This window comes from Ostrea edulis, chromosome 2 (genome assembly GCF_947568905.1).
Source record: "Ostrea edulis chromosome 2, xbOstEdul1.1, whole genome shotgun sequence".
NCBI classification, from domain to species: Eukaryota; Metazoa; Mollusca; class Bivalvia; order Ostreida; family Ostreidae; genus Ostrea; species Ostrea edulis.
In genome coordinates, this window is record NC_079165.1 from 11318308 (window position 1) to 11336342 (window position 18035).

Here is an 18035-nt window from a genome sequence, read left to right on the forward strand (position 1 = left end):
ATCTGCATTACCGATTGACCGAGTTTTGTGCTAACTTTTATATAAGCTCTTCTTTTTTCAATATTCTCAACCGTTTCCGAACCATTTTCGCAAGTGGTCAAATACTGGCTGTATTGAAATGACTATAAGTTTAAAACTATATGAAGTTGAAGACTCGTGTTTATACCGTTGGAAAGTTATTGAATAGAGCTGTCCACGAAATCGAGGAAAGCGTTATCGCGCTGTGGTACAATACACATTACATATCGAACAACCCTCATACACTGGGATTATCTGTATAATTCCTTCACGCTTTACTAATCAGTGTAAGTCTAGAAACATGACCATTTGCATCGATCCTGGAATTAATTGATATTTGGTTTCTATTTATTTTGAATAATGATAGCAGAATTACACTTTAAATCAAAGATGTAAAATTTCAATGGCTAGTGACCAGTTTGCTCCATAGGTTAAGGGGAGTAGCCCTATTACACCCAACCTGTGTAAATGAGAGTCAGACAGATGATTCTACTCTTTATTTAATAAACATTTTATCATAATTTCTTATTAACTAGGATACATAATACACAATAGAATATTGTAAACATTATCAGGTAAGTTATCATACAAATCAAATGAGCTGTTATAACAAAAACGCACTCGGCGCAAGTATACCAAGCATCTTACCTGTATAAATGAGAGACAGAGACAAAATTCTGTATCGGCCACGAAAGAATCCTGTCTCCGTTACCCGCATTTATACCTCCGTACATTCCAAAATTCCATACCCTATTTGTTATCTCTTGAAAATATGCACCATCAATTGTAATTCGAATTTGAAGAGAACACATTTTTTACTTTAATTCCCCATTGCACATCCAACTTAATCTTTAACTTCTTGCGTTATCTCCATGTCGCGCTTCGTACAATTATTTCATCTCTGGTAACTCACATAATAAAACCCGACTAGTTATATTGAAAGTGCAAGCGGATGATATATAATTTTGATAAGATTGCCATTTTTTTTCTAGCGTTTCGTCTCTTTTCATTTCTTATTTGTTCAATACAGCCTCGTTTGGCATCATTCTCTAAATTTTGCTTAACCCTATGTGTCTTGCATCATGGCTTCGAATTAATTTCAATGAGTGCATATTTCTTTGAAGTATGCTTAACATTTATCTTCTATAAATATTCATTTTAAACAAAGTATATTGCAACGGTGAACGTATTTTCTACAACATATAATGAATACATCAATTACAGTACAATAATAGTTCTATTGTCCTCAGGTACGCTTGAAATAAGCTGTTGGCGTTCTCTTTAATTTCACGATTGTAAGTTTGTCGAACAGATCTCGTTGAAGAATCAGTTCCTTGTAACCGAACCTTTCAACTAAATCGGGATTTATTTCAAACTCATTAGCCCTAGAATGCACGTGCACGGAAGACAGTTTCGAAAACTCCGTGGCAAAGTAATGTTTCAATGTATATTTTATACCCAAATCTTGAGTTTTGGATCGTTTGGGAATAAGCTTCTCACTTTTACATGTATCATTACAATTGTTCACCAAGCACTGTACCATTTTAATAGATAACATATCAAATTATATCCTTACTTTTATCATAAACTATGCAGCAAAGTGGGCTTTATTGATGTCATCAGCAAAAGTAGATATATGATAATTCTATACGAAAATACCTTTCACTGCAGTGCCTGTTACCCTGCAAATTCGATTGAATTACTTATCTTAATATTTTCAGGACTTAAAGAACTTACCTTTTAGGCATAACAATATATGTTCCAAATGTTATCGCTAATGATCTTTAATCTAACGCCCAACCATGTATATAAATTTTAAAATAGAAGTCCTTTTCTGTTCGCAGATTATTACGGAAAAATTTAAATTATAGAATCCGAAAATGATACATGGTAAAGAAATCCGTTAGTTTTGTTGTATACGATAGTTTGATTTATTATCTATGCAGAAATTTAAGACATATATACATTTTTGTAGACTATTCTTCAATTCCCCAATTGTTGATTGTAGCTGTGACTTTTAATCTAGCCAAGCTGGTGTAAATCCGTCAGGAAAAATAGACACACGAAGAAAAGTATCAAATTGTTCAATGTACAATTTTTTTCAATCCGAAGAATAGTAGCAGTAATCATAATCGTCCTCGGAATCATAGTATGAAAATTGAGAATATACAGGGCCGTTCAGCATGGTGAGATAGGCAAGCATATTTGCCATAGCAAAACTGCTGGTTTCAGATTTGCTATCATCATCAACATCAAATTCCTCATATTCCTGTGTATACACTCTGTAATTCAGATACTCTTTGACTTTGTTTGGCAAAGGCAGCGACTTTATTTTTGTTTCTATCTCGCTGCCACCATGAACAGCTCCTAAATGTTGCCGTGTAGTTCTCCGGCAAAGACAGACGAGTGAAAAAGGTTCCTCTTCGCAATTTTTTATCAAGTCTTGAAATTCAGTTTTGGCATTCTCGTGATCAACTCGTTTGTATCTTTTCCCCTGGACACGAATCGTTGGGGCGTCAATTGATGAAAAGTCTAAGTTCTTGAACTCTACATCTTCTTTAAAATTGTATCCACATCTTACCAGAATCTCTGCTGCCTTAAAATATCCAGCTTTTGTCAATTTGGCAAGGACTGAACTTCCTGTGTATCTATAAAAAGTGTAATATGTCATTATAGTACTGAACTCAAAATGAGACAAGTCTTAGAGCAAATAAACAACTTTCTATAACTGATACTGTAGAATCATTTAAATTCGTAGGGGCCAATTTTCGTGGATTGCTGAATTTTTACGGGTTCGTGGGGACGTAATTTCGTCGATTTATATATTTGTAACAAAGATAACTCTGGAATGTCTTTATTCATTGAGGATGTAAATTCGTGGGTGAGGGGTACCCACGAATCCACGAAAATTGAGCCACCGCGAACGCTAATGATTCCACAGTAATCCAAAAACTGAACTTCCTGTGTATCTATGAAAAGTGTAATGTCATTTTAGTACTGAACTCAAGATGAGACAAGCCCTAGAACAAATAAACAACTTTCTATAACTGATGATAGAAAACGCATTTCTAGTTATCATTGGATTAGGCAGTCGTTCTGTGATTACTCACCGTTCTCTAGTAGGAACCATGAACTTGCATCCACCACATACAAATAAATTGAACAGTGTTAGGTCAATTTGTGCCGTCATTTTCCCACTTTTCCTTGAAATTCGAACATAGGAATCATCTTCAATCATTCTGTTGACAAGCACAAGTAGTGGGTTTCGTTCGTCAGTATATTCTGCCGCTTTCGTTTCTTTCTGATTGATGTTGCATCCATGTTGCAACAGAAGGGATATGATCTGTTTTGCATCTTCATTTCCTAAATTAAAGAAAAACCACACATTTGGAGATTTTGAATATGCAGAATTGAAATGAATTGCGGTATCGTAAAAAGTAATTCATGAAATGAACACATTAACTTTAGAAAGGTCAAAAAAGATCAAAAAATGAAATTGTTGGAATTTATATGATCAAATATATCAATTTATGGAATTCAAATTGAAAGGCAACCCCCACATGCCTAAATGAAGAAGTAAATACATTAATCAATGTGTGTAACCTAATTTAGTAAACTTTAACGACGCTTTGAGTTTTCATTTCGATTGGATATTCTAATCAATGTTTTTTCCATAAAAAGCAGCTACATATTTTTTATAACACGGGGAATCGTTGATCAGAAAAGTTCATGTGGGTCTTAAATTTCCAGTGAGCAAAGGTGAAAATAAAAATCTAATACGTTTTACGGTGTGACAATAAAGAAGAGCGAAGACCCGTAGCGTATTGCAACACCACTTCAGGCATTTAATCAACATATTCATTTAACTCGGTAAATACAACAAATCAGGTGCAATGTTTTTTCTCTCTTTCAAATCAAACAATTATCCAAAATAAAACGTACTAAGATATGATAAAGTTTGTCTGCAGTCTAAAAACGTTTCTGTTACTTTCCAAACTATTTTCAAAACTAACAACTCAACTCTATGACAAAAGGGATGATTTCAGCGTCTCCACCGTTAACTTCCCATCTTTATGTAGCAATACTCCATTATCACATGCATTATAACCTGCATATGGCATATGGTGTTTATATCTCTCAACTCATTCGATGCGCAAGAACTTGTGTTGTGTATGAAAGGTGAAGATAACGAACAGTGATCAATCTCATAACTCCTATAAGCAATACAAAATAGATAGTTGGGCAAACACGGACCCCTGGACACATGAAATATGGGATCAGGTGCATAGGAGTAGTAAGCATCCCCTGTCGACCGGTCACACCCGCCATGATCCCTATATCCTGATCAGGTAAACGGAGTTATACATAGTCAAAATCAGTTTGCCAAGAACGGCCTAACAATCGGTAGGAAACATACCAGACAGCATTTGACCCAATGATTGGTTGTATTGACGAACAAGATCGTTATAACGACCATAGGATTTGCAAAATGCTGACTTCAATCGAGACTGTTGAAACCCCTGAATCATCAACTTCTTTGTCAGTAGCTTGCCTTGATTAAAAAACTGATTATATGCAGAACAAGCTCTTGCGTATTGAATCAGTTGAGAGATGTAAACACCATGTGCAGGTAATAATGGAATATTGCTACATAAATATGGGAAGTAGACGATGGAGAAGCTGAAATCATCCCGTTTGTCATACAGTTGAGTTGTAAGTTTACCGTTAATGTCTACTTTCAATAAAATATCTAAGTATGAAGCAGAAGTGGACGACCCTGTGGTGTCTTTTATTTCGAGCTCACAGGGATATATCGAATCGACATATGAATGTATATAATCAGTTTTAAATCGAGGCAGGGTACTGGCAAACAAGTTGATGTCACAACAAGGGTTTTAACAGTCTCGTTTAATGGCAATATTTCGCAAATATATGGTGGTTATAATGATCTGGTTTGCAAATATAACCTATCATTGGTCAAACACTGTCTGACTTGTTTGATATCAATTGTTATGCTGTTTTTGGTACACTGATTTTGATTAGGATTACTCCGTTTACGATATAAAGATATAAGACTCATGGCGGGGTGACCGGTCGACAGGGGATGCTTACGCCTCCTAGACACCTGATCCTACCTCTAATATACTCAGGGATCGGTGGTTGTACAAGTCTCTATTTTGTATTCCTTATAGGAGTTACTAGTTCGATTACTATTCGTTATCTTTACCTTTTCATTTGTTTTATCCACGGGGTTGTCCATGACGTATACCGCAGTGACATTTCCCCCAGAAGCATTACGGGTAATACTTATTATTTTCAGATGATGAAGAGGAACTCACGTGACCCAAATGTAATCATTGGAGCGAGCTCGTTGCGTCGCGTCGTTCGCTATTAATTGACAATAGAAAACTAAGTTACAGTAGCATCATTTAGATTCATGGGTAGGGGTAAATTGAGTGGACCATCCAGATTTTACAGTTTCGTTTGGATGTAAATTTCATGGGTATGGTTTCTGTACATTTAGAACTTTTTGTTGTGTTTTGAAAGTTATGGGATAGGGCACATGCATCGTCCAACACGAAATTTTTGTGTAAACCAGACTGGATTCTTCGTGTACTTCACTCTACAAGGAAAGCTAGCAAGATTGTCAACATGATGTTGTAAAGTTTTTACTTTGATTATAAATGTCAACTACATTTGGTATGTTCCATAAATAAGTTTTCATAGGTTAATCTATTATAGGATTAGGAGTAGGATATAGGGCTCACGGAGGGTGTGACCGGTCGACAGGGGATGCTTACTCCTCCTAGGCACCTGATCCCACCTCTGGTGTGTCCAGGGATGCATGTTTGCCCAACTACCTAATTTGTATTGCTTGTAGGAGTTATGAAATTGATCACTGTTCGTTATCTTCACCTTTCATAAGAACAATGACAAGCATTTAAACTATTTCATCAATATATTGAACTTTCAATTTTGGATATCATGAGGTTGTTAAAACGTAAACATTGGATGAATACATACTACAGTATATGGCTATATTTTGGTATTGTATCTTTGATTATTAATTATTATGCTATATGCTGTATTTTAGTGAATCGTTTCCTAAGTGTCTATATTTTTATCTGGATGCAGTCAAATACTTTATTCAATGAAACCAATATGACTCATATTGACCGACTGGTCTATTTCGAACAACAGTACATGGAAGACACAAAAACTAAGTACCCATGAAATATAATGATCCCACAGTGTATGAGCTTGTTAAGAGAAATTTCAAGCAGAAATACAAACAGGAATCTTACCCATACGGCATGCATGAATTAGGCTTGTCCCAATGTAATCAAAAGCATTTGAGTCTACACCATGTTCCAGTAACGCTCTCACTATGTCCATATCTTTGCTATCTATAGCTAGTATTAGACTCGGTGTTGATGAAGAATCTAATCTTGAGTTTGTATTCGCTCCATTTGCTATAAGTTTCAAAATAAATGACTTCCATTCATCCTTGAGCTCAGCATTCGGAGTACGTTTTAATGCCAGGTTTAAGGAACATCCTTTCTTTGGATCCGCTCCAGCTTTTAGCAGATATTTTCCAAGTTTGATGCAATCCTTACCTTAATGATAGAACAGAATTATAAAACATGTTGGTGATATTGGTATGTTGATAATCTTAATCATATCATATTTCATACCGATTAATAGGCCGTTCTTGGCATATTAATTTTGACTACGGATAACTCCGTTTACCTGATGAAGATATAGGGCTCATGGCGGGTGTGACCGGTTGACAGGGGATGCTTACTCCTCCTAGGCACCCGATCCCACCTCTGGTGTGTCCAGGGTTCCGTGTTTGCCCAACTATCTATTTTGTATTGCTTGTAGGAGTTATGAGATTGATCACTGTTCGTTATCTTCACCTTTCATTTAAACTAACTTATCAATACAAGAATCTTACAATTTATCTAGTAATGTAGAAGTATTTCATTAGTTCGTTATAGGTACAATTTAAAGCATTTTGAGTGTATAACTATAACTGATGTGAACGTGAAGCTATCAGGGGACATTGTTATATTTGTTTTCTAATGTTTGTTTGAGTTTCGTAACATTTCTTGTATTAGAAAAAAATACTGTCATATTGGGTATAGTATAGAAATTCTTATGTACTTGTATCAAATGTTGTATGGAATGTGATTGAGAATAAATGAGGGATGCAAGTCAGGGACTTTTCTCAGGAAATTGTTTTTAATGCCCGCCTTTAAAATTTAGGGACATATTGCTTTGCACCTGTTGGTCGGTAGGTGTGTGTGTATGTCGGTCGGTAGACCATATATTATCCGCTCAATATCTTAAGAACAATTCACTTGATCATAACTGATTATATCTCATATATGAGTTGGTTATGTGTAGAAGAGGATCCCATTGATTTTGAGGTCAAAAGATCTAAGGTCAATCCACTATTATAAACATAAGAAGATATTGTCTGCCGATTATCTCGAGAACCCTTTCCTTGACAGACATTAAGTTTAGTACACTAGTATATGGTATGGAATAGATTACCCCTATCGATTTTGAGGTCATATGGTCAAAAGTCAAACTTGATAGAGGAATATACTGTGCGCTCAAAATATCGAGAACCCTTTGCTTGACAGACATCAAACTTGGAACACTGTTACATTCTAAGGAGTAAATGACCTCTATTTTTGAGGTTACATGGTCAAAGGTCAAACTGGACATAAAAATATATCTTCCGCTCAATATCTTGTAAACTCGTTGCTTAACCGAAATCAAACTAAGTACAATGGTACATTCAAAGGAGTAGATGACCCATATTGATTTTGAAGTCACATGGACAAAGGACAAGGGTCAAACTGAACATAGGAAGATTTGTCTGCTTAATATTTTGAGAACACTTTGCTTGAAAGACATCAAACTTGGTACACTGGTACATCGTAAAAAGTAGATGGCCCCTATTGATTTGGAGGTCACACGGTCAAAGGTCATCGGCGAAACTGGACATAGTAATATATTATGTCCCATATTTTAAGAATCATTCGCTTAAAAAGTTGTTAATAGCCGTCATGAGATTATATATGAAAGATAGAGATATCTTGTATTATTTAAAACTGAAATACTTTTCAAAATGTGCATCTTCTGCTAATTTTGCGAAAGGGAGGAGAAAATACCTGTATATGTCTGTATAGAAGATACATATTCTTTGACGAAAATGAGAATAACATCGGGGTGAACTATCCCTTCTTCTTTAACAAAGTACAGTAACATTTAGCAAACAACATATAATAATGAAGTAGGAATAGTTTCCTCAGATTCCTTTATGAATTACAAAAATATACTCACTGCAATAACCAGATTCAATACAAATGCAAAGAGCGGAGAGATCTCTTTTGTCAGTTGCATTGACATCAGCGCCATGTTTAATGAGCCCCTGAATCAGTTTCACAGCTTCTATATCTTTTCTTGTACTCTTACGTAAGGCCATGACAGCCACGTGAAGAACAGTTTTCCCCCCGCTATCCTTCGCATTCAAATTCATTTCTTTTTTTAGCAGCAAACGTTGCATAGTGTAAACTTTTTCTGAAAGAAAATATTCTAAACTTTGAACGTGTACACGGCTATATTGTTTCCCTCTTATTTTAGTTCAAATACAATACCGTAAACACAACTATTACTTAAGGACAATCTTTTCGCTTCTTCATAACATCGATGATTCATAAATATACATGTACATGTACTAAAAAATTGCAGATGGCTGTTGATATCTTAAATAAAAGTTTCTTATACATACTATTAAGGATACATCGATTAATAAAACTTGATATGAAATTTAAATTATTCATTATATACCATTGATTGTAGAGTAACTGTAGGATAAACATCTGTATAGCACATGCAGCGCTGTTGGTCCCTCGGACAATTCATTCACATTCGCTCCATTCTTCAACAGAATCTCAGTGGGTCTGACATCAAATTTTTGTATTGCTGTTACGAGTGGATTTTTATCAGAATTTTCCTGATTTGGATTTGCTCCATGTTTTATCAAGAGGTTAAGAATTGTTGAGACGTCATTTCCGGTGTGATACTTTGATCTCTGGATGATCAAGAACAAGGCTGTTTCATGACGTTTATTCTCCTCATTAGGAGAAATTCCATTCTCCAGGATATATCTAACCATGTCAACTACATGTAGATGCCCCTCCTCTGCAAAGACGAGTGCAAAGTAAATGATAGTTATTTTGAGGTTGTTAACAAGCAAAAATTTGATATCTAGAGAGATAAAGACATCATTCATCAAAATAAAAACTACAAAAATCTACTTACAATATATTTATCATCAGCCAATGATAAAATCATAAGTCGATTACGTAAGAAATTTTAAAATCAGTTGAATGAACTAAAGATGAAATGTACTTTGATCTACATCTTTTGGATATGTGTCCATAAGTTGAGTAAAGCTCACTGAAAAGTCTGGAAAGAAGGTGACTGGATGGCAGCGCTCTGTACAGTCATTTTTTTAGTTTACCGAATGGTACAGTTTCGTCTTTTAAAATTTATAGACTAGTTCAATCGGTTGACAAACATAAGATAGGATAAAAAGGCAATATTCCCCAGTTTGTTGAATATTGTTTAACGTCCCTATTGAGAATTTTTCACTCATATGGAGACGTCACCAATGAATGGCTGCAAAATTTAGGCCTTTGCTCGGCGCTTACGGCTTTTGAGCAGGGAGGGATCTATATCATGCCACACTTGCTGTGACAAGGGACCTCGGGTTTTGTGGTTTAATCCGAAAGACTGCACATTTGCTCGCCTCTTACGACAACCAATTGTACTGAGGACCTATTCTAACTTGGGATCCCCATGGTACTCAATATTCCCTAGATTTTCGACCTCTGGGACATAAAGAATAAAACTTTCACAAGACCTTGACGTCAAACTAGACTACTATGATAAAGCCTTAATTCAATCTGTTTTTAATTTTATGGCGTACTTTGTAATACATGCAACATTTGTTATATTTCTTACCTGAGGAAAGGCATTTATGAAGACAAGAGTTTTCAACTTTGTCTTTTGAAAACAAATCAGCCCCTTTATTCACCAGAATTTTCATCGAGTTCAAACGTCGTCTGGAAGCAGTGATATGAAGGGGAGATATGTTTTCTACATCTGTTTTGCACACTACATCTTTGTTGGTTGCAAGTAAAGCCACTACTTCATCACTCAAATCTTCACACTCTTTACCCTTGGTGTACAGGTCGGATTTTACATACGCTAAAAGAGGCGTATTACCCTGGTCATCAACTTCATCCAGACATCCTCCGAGCTGTTTGTGGGTTTTGATGTATTCTATACATCCCTCTAACATACTTGACATATCAACTGCAAAGAACAAATTTAAAACTATAAAATAAATGTTCTATGAACTTCCGCTAAATATAGTGGGATAGTTTTCTTCGAAAACCCTGTACTAAAGAATATTGTGTGTGTAAAAAGGAAATGAAGGAAAATAAAAGACAGAACAGAATGAAAAAGAGGAAATAACGAACACTGATCAATTATTGAGTCCTTATATGTCTGCCTGCACAATATGTCCGCCTTCGCTATATGTCCGCCAAATTTTTCAAAGTGTCACAATATCTCTATTGAACGAACTATTACAATATAAGAATTTGATTACCATATAACGTTGGTAAAAAGACCTAATGTTTCGAATTCTATCCTTACAAAAGACATAATTCGACATTTATATAGTACGGAAGCCTGCTGAGGCCATTACATAGACAGAACATTATTTTATTGCGTTTAATCGCAAAACGCAAAAGTTTGCGATTGAACGCAATAATTTTTGCGTTTTTAAAACGCAAACTTTTGCGTTCAGACTCAATAATCATTGCGTTTAATCACAAAATTGCGTTTACACGCAAAGTTGTTTGCATTTAAACACAATCTTTTGTAATGATACATCATGATTATTGTGTTAAAACCCAATAAAAGAACGTTTTTTTTAATGTACTGGCTTCAACAGGCGCCCGTAATATAGTACCATGTATCTACATCAATCACTTTTAATCATTTAGCGTATGTTTGCGCAGGAATGATTGTACATTACATGGCTACCGAGAATTTAGTTTTGTGATGAGGTATTTCCGCTATTTTCTTATATCGATATCTAAAGGTCATACCATATTGGAAGGGAAATGTTCACTGTCACATATAGATATGCTAGCTAGATTTAAAATGTCCGAAACGGACAATTTTGGGAAGTGAAAACAAAGATTTTGCGATATAGCATTTCGTGGGTTCCGTGTTAGTATTTACATTTCCAATGGCTTTGCCTTTGATATCTTTACTAACTGTAATAATCACTACCTCATTAATGATTTGTAGTTGTGGAAAATGTTCGTATGAATCTTAATGAATGTCGTACGTCTAGTTTAACGGCTGGGAATACCCGACAGAATTGAATACAGAAAGGAACTATAAGAAACAAATTTCATGTTTATAGATGATGAGAGTATGAAAAGCAACGCTTCACGTCGGCCTACATAACTGCAAAATACGATGTATGCAGGCATTAAGCCTCTTAGTTCATACCCAAATATATTTTCAGAAGCAAAATTTATCTTATAGCGTTATTAATAGCTGTGTCCGCCTAGAAACGCCGGGTGTGAGTTGTACAAGCGTGGCGGCACCTGCGCATAACGGATATTTATCCGGTCGTACAAGCGTGGCGGCACCTGCGCGTAACGGATATTTATCCGCGCAATGTCATGTTGTGTGTTGTTTATAGATATGTTGTCAGTGCAGGGACGATTTAAATGAAGTTTGTTTGTTTTTACCGTTGACATGTTATTTGAAGTTTAGCTAATTTAAAAAGTGTTGTGTAAATTTGTATCAGCAGGACAGCGATCCGTTGTTAAAAAGAGCGATGTATCAAGCGACGGTTTGCTACTAAGAAATAGCCCCTCGTTGTTGAAAGGTTCACTGGTAAAACTGGAATTGAAGACGATTATTGCATTACATATGGTAGTGTTGTGTTGTGTATAGTTATCATCATCAAAACTTTGCGTTTTGTAAGTTTGTTGTAGCACAACGGCGAAATGTGTTTTGTTATACTAGCGCAACGTTGTATTTTGTTGATATGCGCAACGGTGTGATCTGTAAATTGTACGCAACTGCAAGTTGTGCATTACATAGAAGATACTATTAATTAAATGCTTTGTGTCATCCTCACTAAGCTTTCTTTAACAATTAAACAATTCTGTGCTGGCACAATGGCGCTTTGATGGGCGACAGCTAGCTCCCATAGCAGAGTCTCACAGTGGGATGGTCCAACAACGTGATTTGTGAATTCATGAATATGGCATGTATTCTTTGCACTTTGTACCAGTGGAACAATGTGTTGAGAACGATGGTTGTGTCGGTTTGTAATATGACTTTGAGCCTAGTTCAAAACGTGTTGTGTCAGGAAAAACTTTAATTTTTAATTACATATTAAGCTACCACATGCTCTGTTAAGTTGTGCTCGACCTACTTTATTTTGATAGCCACATATCGTGTTGTATGTAGTTGCTTTAGCATGACAGGTTTTCCCCCATGCTATTGTTAGATCAACGACATGATATCTTTGGCTGGTCTGTTTTAAGGATTTTAATTACGTTTAACGGAATGTGTTTTGTGTGTACATGCGTTAGCGTGACAATTTTAGTGCGCTTACCTGTGTGTTGTTTAAAGTTACGTTAAACAACTGCTTGTTGGGTGTAGTTGTGTTAGCGTGACTACGTGTTGCTTAGAGTTAAGAACAAGATGTGTTTGGGAAACAAAAATGCCCCGATAATGTCAAATTCCGAAGATGGCCAATGTCAAAAGGACAAATATTTTGGTACCGGTAGAAAGATCTTGTCACAAGAAACGCTCATGTGCAATATGAAAGCTCTAATATTTACCATTTAGAAGTTAGGACCAATGGTAAATTTTTTTAAAAAGTAGGTCAAATGTCAAGGTCAAAACGTTTAGTACCAACGGAAAGGTCTTGTCACAAGGCATACTCATGTGAAATATCAAAGCTTTATCACTTACTGCTCAAAAGTTATTAACAAGGTTAAAGTATTCAAAAAGTCAAACTCCAAGGTAAAGGTCACAGAGTAAAAAATGTTGGTACCCACGGAAAGGTCTTGTCACAAGGCAATCTGATTAAAACCAGATCCTGAGATCCGCTCACTTAGATCGCTACACTAGGATATGACGTAACCCCATATAGGGTCACGTCCGCATGACCTTTTGCTTGGAATATTAATGAGAACTATCAGCCAGTCAGATTGCGCCATACAGACAATGATGGCTATTAAGGCGGTTCCTGGCAATTCGTAAACAAATTGCTATAATCTCTCTCCCACGAAGTTTATTCCACACTGTAAAATTGTATATTCTCGCATAACGAATTTTAAACTTTCGCAATAATGCCTAATCTATTCCGTTGATACAAACAGCAAAACGTACGATATGAAATATACCCAAATTAAATTAATTGTGAATTTCGATCTATGTATGAATAGGGATGGGTACGATTTGAATAGTTTTCAAGATGGTCTACTTAAATAACGCGAGGAATATAACGCCAGTCGACGTAAACGGTGCATTGTGACGTTGCATCTAGCTGAGATATGTTTTCTTTCAAACCAAACAATCGCAGCCATTTTCCTTGAATTGTGAACTCCATCGGGATTTTTTAGCGTTTGAATGAAAGAAAACCTGCAGAGAATAACAGACGTTATTTAAATCGCATGTTTTGACAGGTGTGTAGTCGTCTGTCAAACGCGCAGCCATTTTTATTGCATCTCTAACGTAAATAATGCCGCAAAGGTTCACGGGAGAAAAACAATCGTTGGTATAAATCGACAGGGTCAATTTGATTGGCTTAACGAAAGGTCATGCGGACGTGACCCTATATGGGGTGACGTCAGATCCTAGTGTAGCGATCTAAGTGAGCGGATCTTAGGATCTGGTTTTAATCAAATTGGTCACAAGGAATACTCGTGTGAAATATCAAAGCTCTATCACTTACTGTTCAAAAGGTATTAGCAAGGTTAAAGTTTCAGACAGAATTACAGAATCACAGAATGACAGACAGGACAAAAACAATATGCCCCCCCCCCCGATCTTTGATTTCGGGGGCATAAAAACCATGGAGTGTTGTGTACAGTACCGTTAGCTTGTTGTTTACTGAGTGTCGTTCAACAATGGAGTGTTTTGTGTAGTACCGTAAGAGTATTGTTTACAGTAACAACTACAAAACTGACACGGTCGGCAAATGCTCTAAAAGGCCCTAATGAGGGTTATCAGAGGAAAGTGACTGTCCATCTGTATTTAATAGAGCTCTGTTTGGGGCTGGTAAATATGTTAGAATTAACAATATTCAAAGATTTATAGGACTACAAATTTTTGAAAAAGGAATCATGAAGCATATTTATGAGAGACTGATGCAAATTTAAATTACTTCTGTTTCACACACACACTCATCGACTCAAACACAACAGTGCAACTAAATCCCAATGTAATATGGGATTCAAAATGGATAACTGGTATAAAATATGGTACATACTATTCGAAAAGGATTATGAATTTGACATATTGATGTCTTGGAAAAGGAAATTCTGACATTGGGGCTCTAAGCGTTTTCAAACACATTGCCTTTGATAAAAGTGTTCTACATTTTCAAAAATAGAAATCTATAGAATATGTCTTTATATACATAGCTGAGAAAGTTTTCATTATTCCTAGCCGAGACATACCATGTATGTGCTAAAAAATTCATAAGCAAATATCAAAATACTCACGTAGAAAATGTGGACCTTACCGTTAACAAGCGCAGTGAAACACACCATTTCAATATTTTCACCGACGAAAGCTCGGTAACAGTAATGAATAAGGTACACTCATTTTGTATCTATTTGTGACTTTCTTTATTAAAAGGAACAGTTCTCTAAGGTGTAACGTTCAATTAATACATAATTCAATTTCTTGAAGCAGTTTCACCTCTGGTGTGTCCAGGGGTCCGTGTTTGCCCAACTATCTATTTTCTATTGCTTGTAGGAGTTATGAGATTGATCACTGTTCGTTATCTTCACCTTGCAACCGGACATAAGAAATTTTATTTCGTATTCCGATCCCGACCGAAAGTTGTTGACTGGGAATGACGTGTTTTAATTCAATATACATGTAACATCAAGCATTTTTTTTTTATATCACATTAAAAAAACCCAAAATATACACATACACAATGTTGTATAGTTATTTCTTTTAAATTTTGCTATATCAATACAATGCATATCATATTTTAAATTGAGTTATCTCCTTTAGACAGTGGTAAATATATACGGTCATAATAAGAAAGATGATGACATACAAACAGACAAACAAAGTGACATGACTCCAAAATCTATAGGTGTCTTCCTCTCATTGTAATGTATTTCTGTACAAAATTTGAAAACTATAGAATGAAAACTGATATCATGTCAAAAAGAAAGTGTTCATAATAACAAAGATGATGACATACATACAGACAAAGTGAAATGATACCAAAATCTATAGGTGTCTTTCTTTTATTGTAAAGTATTTCTGTACAAAATTTGAAAACTGTACAATGAAAACTGTTTGAGTTATTGTGTCACAAAGAAAGTGTTCATAATAACAAAGATCATGCCATACAGACAGACAGACAAAGTGAAATGACCCCAAAATATGTAGGCTTCTTCCTCTTATTGTAAATTATTTCTGTACAAAATTTGAAACCTGTGCGATAAAAACTGTTTTTAAAAACTGGACGGACGGACGGATAATGTGATTACTATAGGGGTTCCAGCATTTCATACGGGGCCCTAATAAATCATGCAGTGTGGAGTTTTCTACCGTTAGCGTGTTGATTACTAAGTAACGTTAAATCATACAGTGTTGTGTGTAGTACCGTTAACTTGTTGTTTACTTGAGTGCTGTGTGTAGTACCGTTAGCGTGTTGCTTACTTGAGTGTTGTGTGTAGTACCGATAGTGTGTTGTTTACTTAAGTGTTGTGTGTAGTACCGTTAGTGTGTTGTTTACTTAAGTGTTGTGTGTAGTACCGTTAGCGTGTTGGTTACAGTTATAATAATCCATGGAGTGTTGAATGTTGTACCATTAACGTGATATTTACAAGGTAACGTTAAACGATAAAGTGTTTACGGTATGTTAACTCAATTCTCCGCGAGTGTATGACGTAACTTTGTTGTGAATACATGTAATGAGATACTGGAAGAATGAAGCGTTGTTATTTTATAGATTAACACTACGTCATCTTTTAGATATTCGTTAGTGTATGAAGTAGTAAAGCAACCATGCTGTTTCCTAATTATTATATTATTTGTTTTAAAAACATTACAGTGAAACGCGTTGCTAAGTCATGGATCCTTGAGTGAATGTGATACTTTTATGTGCAACTGCTTTAGCTAGTAAATCGATTGTGTTGCGTTTCCTAACGTAAATAATCAAAAACTTGGAAGCGTGAGATGTTGTTATGACACACTAGTATTTGTTGTCTGACGTAAATACATGTAATGAGATAATTGAATACCATTGCATCTAGTAGGTAATATTTATTTCAGATATCCCGACAATATTTTGTAATCATTACGTTTTATGGGCATGGTTACAAGTTGAATCTTGACTATGCCCCTCGAATGATAAAACATAATCAAAATAGATATGTTTTACTTACTGATTTTACCTCTGGGGTAAACGTAATAATTACATAATATTGTCGGGAATAAATATTACTTCCTGATCCCACCTCTTGAGTGTCCAGGGGTCCGTGGTTGCCCTACTCTTAACTTTGTATTCTTTATGGGAATTATGGGATTGATCACTGTTTGTTTTCTTTACTTTTCATGCAAAGTAAGTCATATTGACTAATTGTCCCTCCCCCATACCTCCTGCTTACGAGGGTTATTATGAAAAAGCAACTAGTCGTGTAAAAGAGAACATGAGTCATTAATGGGTTTTTATCAAGGCTTTCTATTTTTGATGGACTTTTGAAGCAAATTAAGTATAACAGTACATATCTTATATAAGTTGTGCTATATCAATTATTTCAAAACGATTTTATCAAATGTGTTCTCGATGCAAACGTAGCATTTTGTGAACATCCCCTTTCACTTTCAGAGGATTCCAGTGTGGATCTGGGTTAGATTAGTTCCTCAGTACCCCTGACTTGTTGTACGAGTCGACTAAATGGGGTGGTCCTTCGGATGAGACTACAAGAACCCAATCCCAATGTCACAACAGGTGTGGGACGATAAAGATCCCTCCCTGCTCAAAGGACGTAAGCTCCGAGCATAGGCCTAAATTGTGCAGCCACTTTACCAACAATGATGACGTCTTCATGTGGATGAAAAATTCATGAGTGCGATGTTAAATATCAAACAATTACTAGAGGTATATAAGCCTACCCGACATCTTAGGTCTATAAAACAATCAGTCACTTTAGTTATTCCAAAAAGTCGAACCGTAACATACGGAGATCGGTGTTTCAGAACAATAGCTCCAAAACTGTGGAATGCCCTTCCAGAACATGTAAGGGACTGTAGAACACTGTGTGCATTCAAGAAGTCACTGAAAACACATTTTTTCCATCAAGTTTTCCAGGACTAGTTTCTATCATTTCAGTCATTTGTGTAGGTTAGATTCTGTGAAAAACTGTGAAAACTAAAGACTGTGTATCTTAGCTTTCGAGTACCATTTTGTGATGTTTTATATATATATATAAAAAGGGAATTGTATATTTTAATGTATTATAACTGAGACATTATATGCTGTGTGTGCGTGTGTGTATTTCATTATTATTATTTTAATACGCCCTGAAACTGATGTTTATTTTTATCTAGCATATTTATGGTATCTTGTGTTTTCATGTTTTATATGTACAATGAGGATAGGTACAGCTTTTAATGTTTTATTTATTTTCTATGTA

At 35.6% G+C, this 18035-nt stretch overlaps 1 protein-coding gene across 1 annotated transcript in view; it reads right to left on the bottom strand.

Moving 5' to 3' along the window:
• Positions 1 to 500: 500 nt before the first annotated feature.
• LOC125678557 (uncharacterized) overlaps positions 501 to 18035 on the bottom strand; it is a 213387-nt gene continuing 195852 nt past the window's right edge. The window contains exons 22-27 of the mRNA XM_056156094.1: positions 10063 to 10416; positions 8884 to 9237; positions 8377 to 8613; positions 6324 to 6635; positions 3129 to 3381; positions 501 to 2666 (exon numbers count right to left, since the gene is read on the bottom strand). Of these exons, the coding sequence (XP_056012069.1) occupies positions 2120 to 2666; positions 3129 to 3381; positions 6324 to 6635; positions 8377 to 8613; positions 8884 to 9237; positions 10063 to 10416 (2057 nt within the window). The 3' untranslated portion in view covers positions 501 to 2119. The remainder of the gene's footprint in view (positions 2667 to 3128; positions 3382 to 6323; positions 6636 to 8376; positions 8614 to 8883; positions 9238 to 10062; positions 10417 to 18035) is intronic.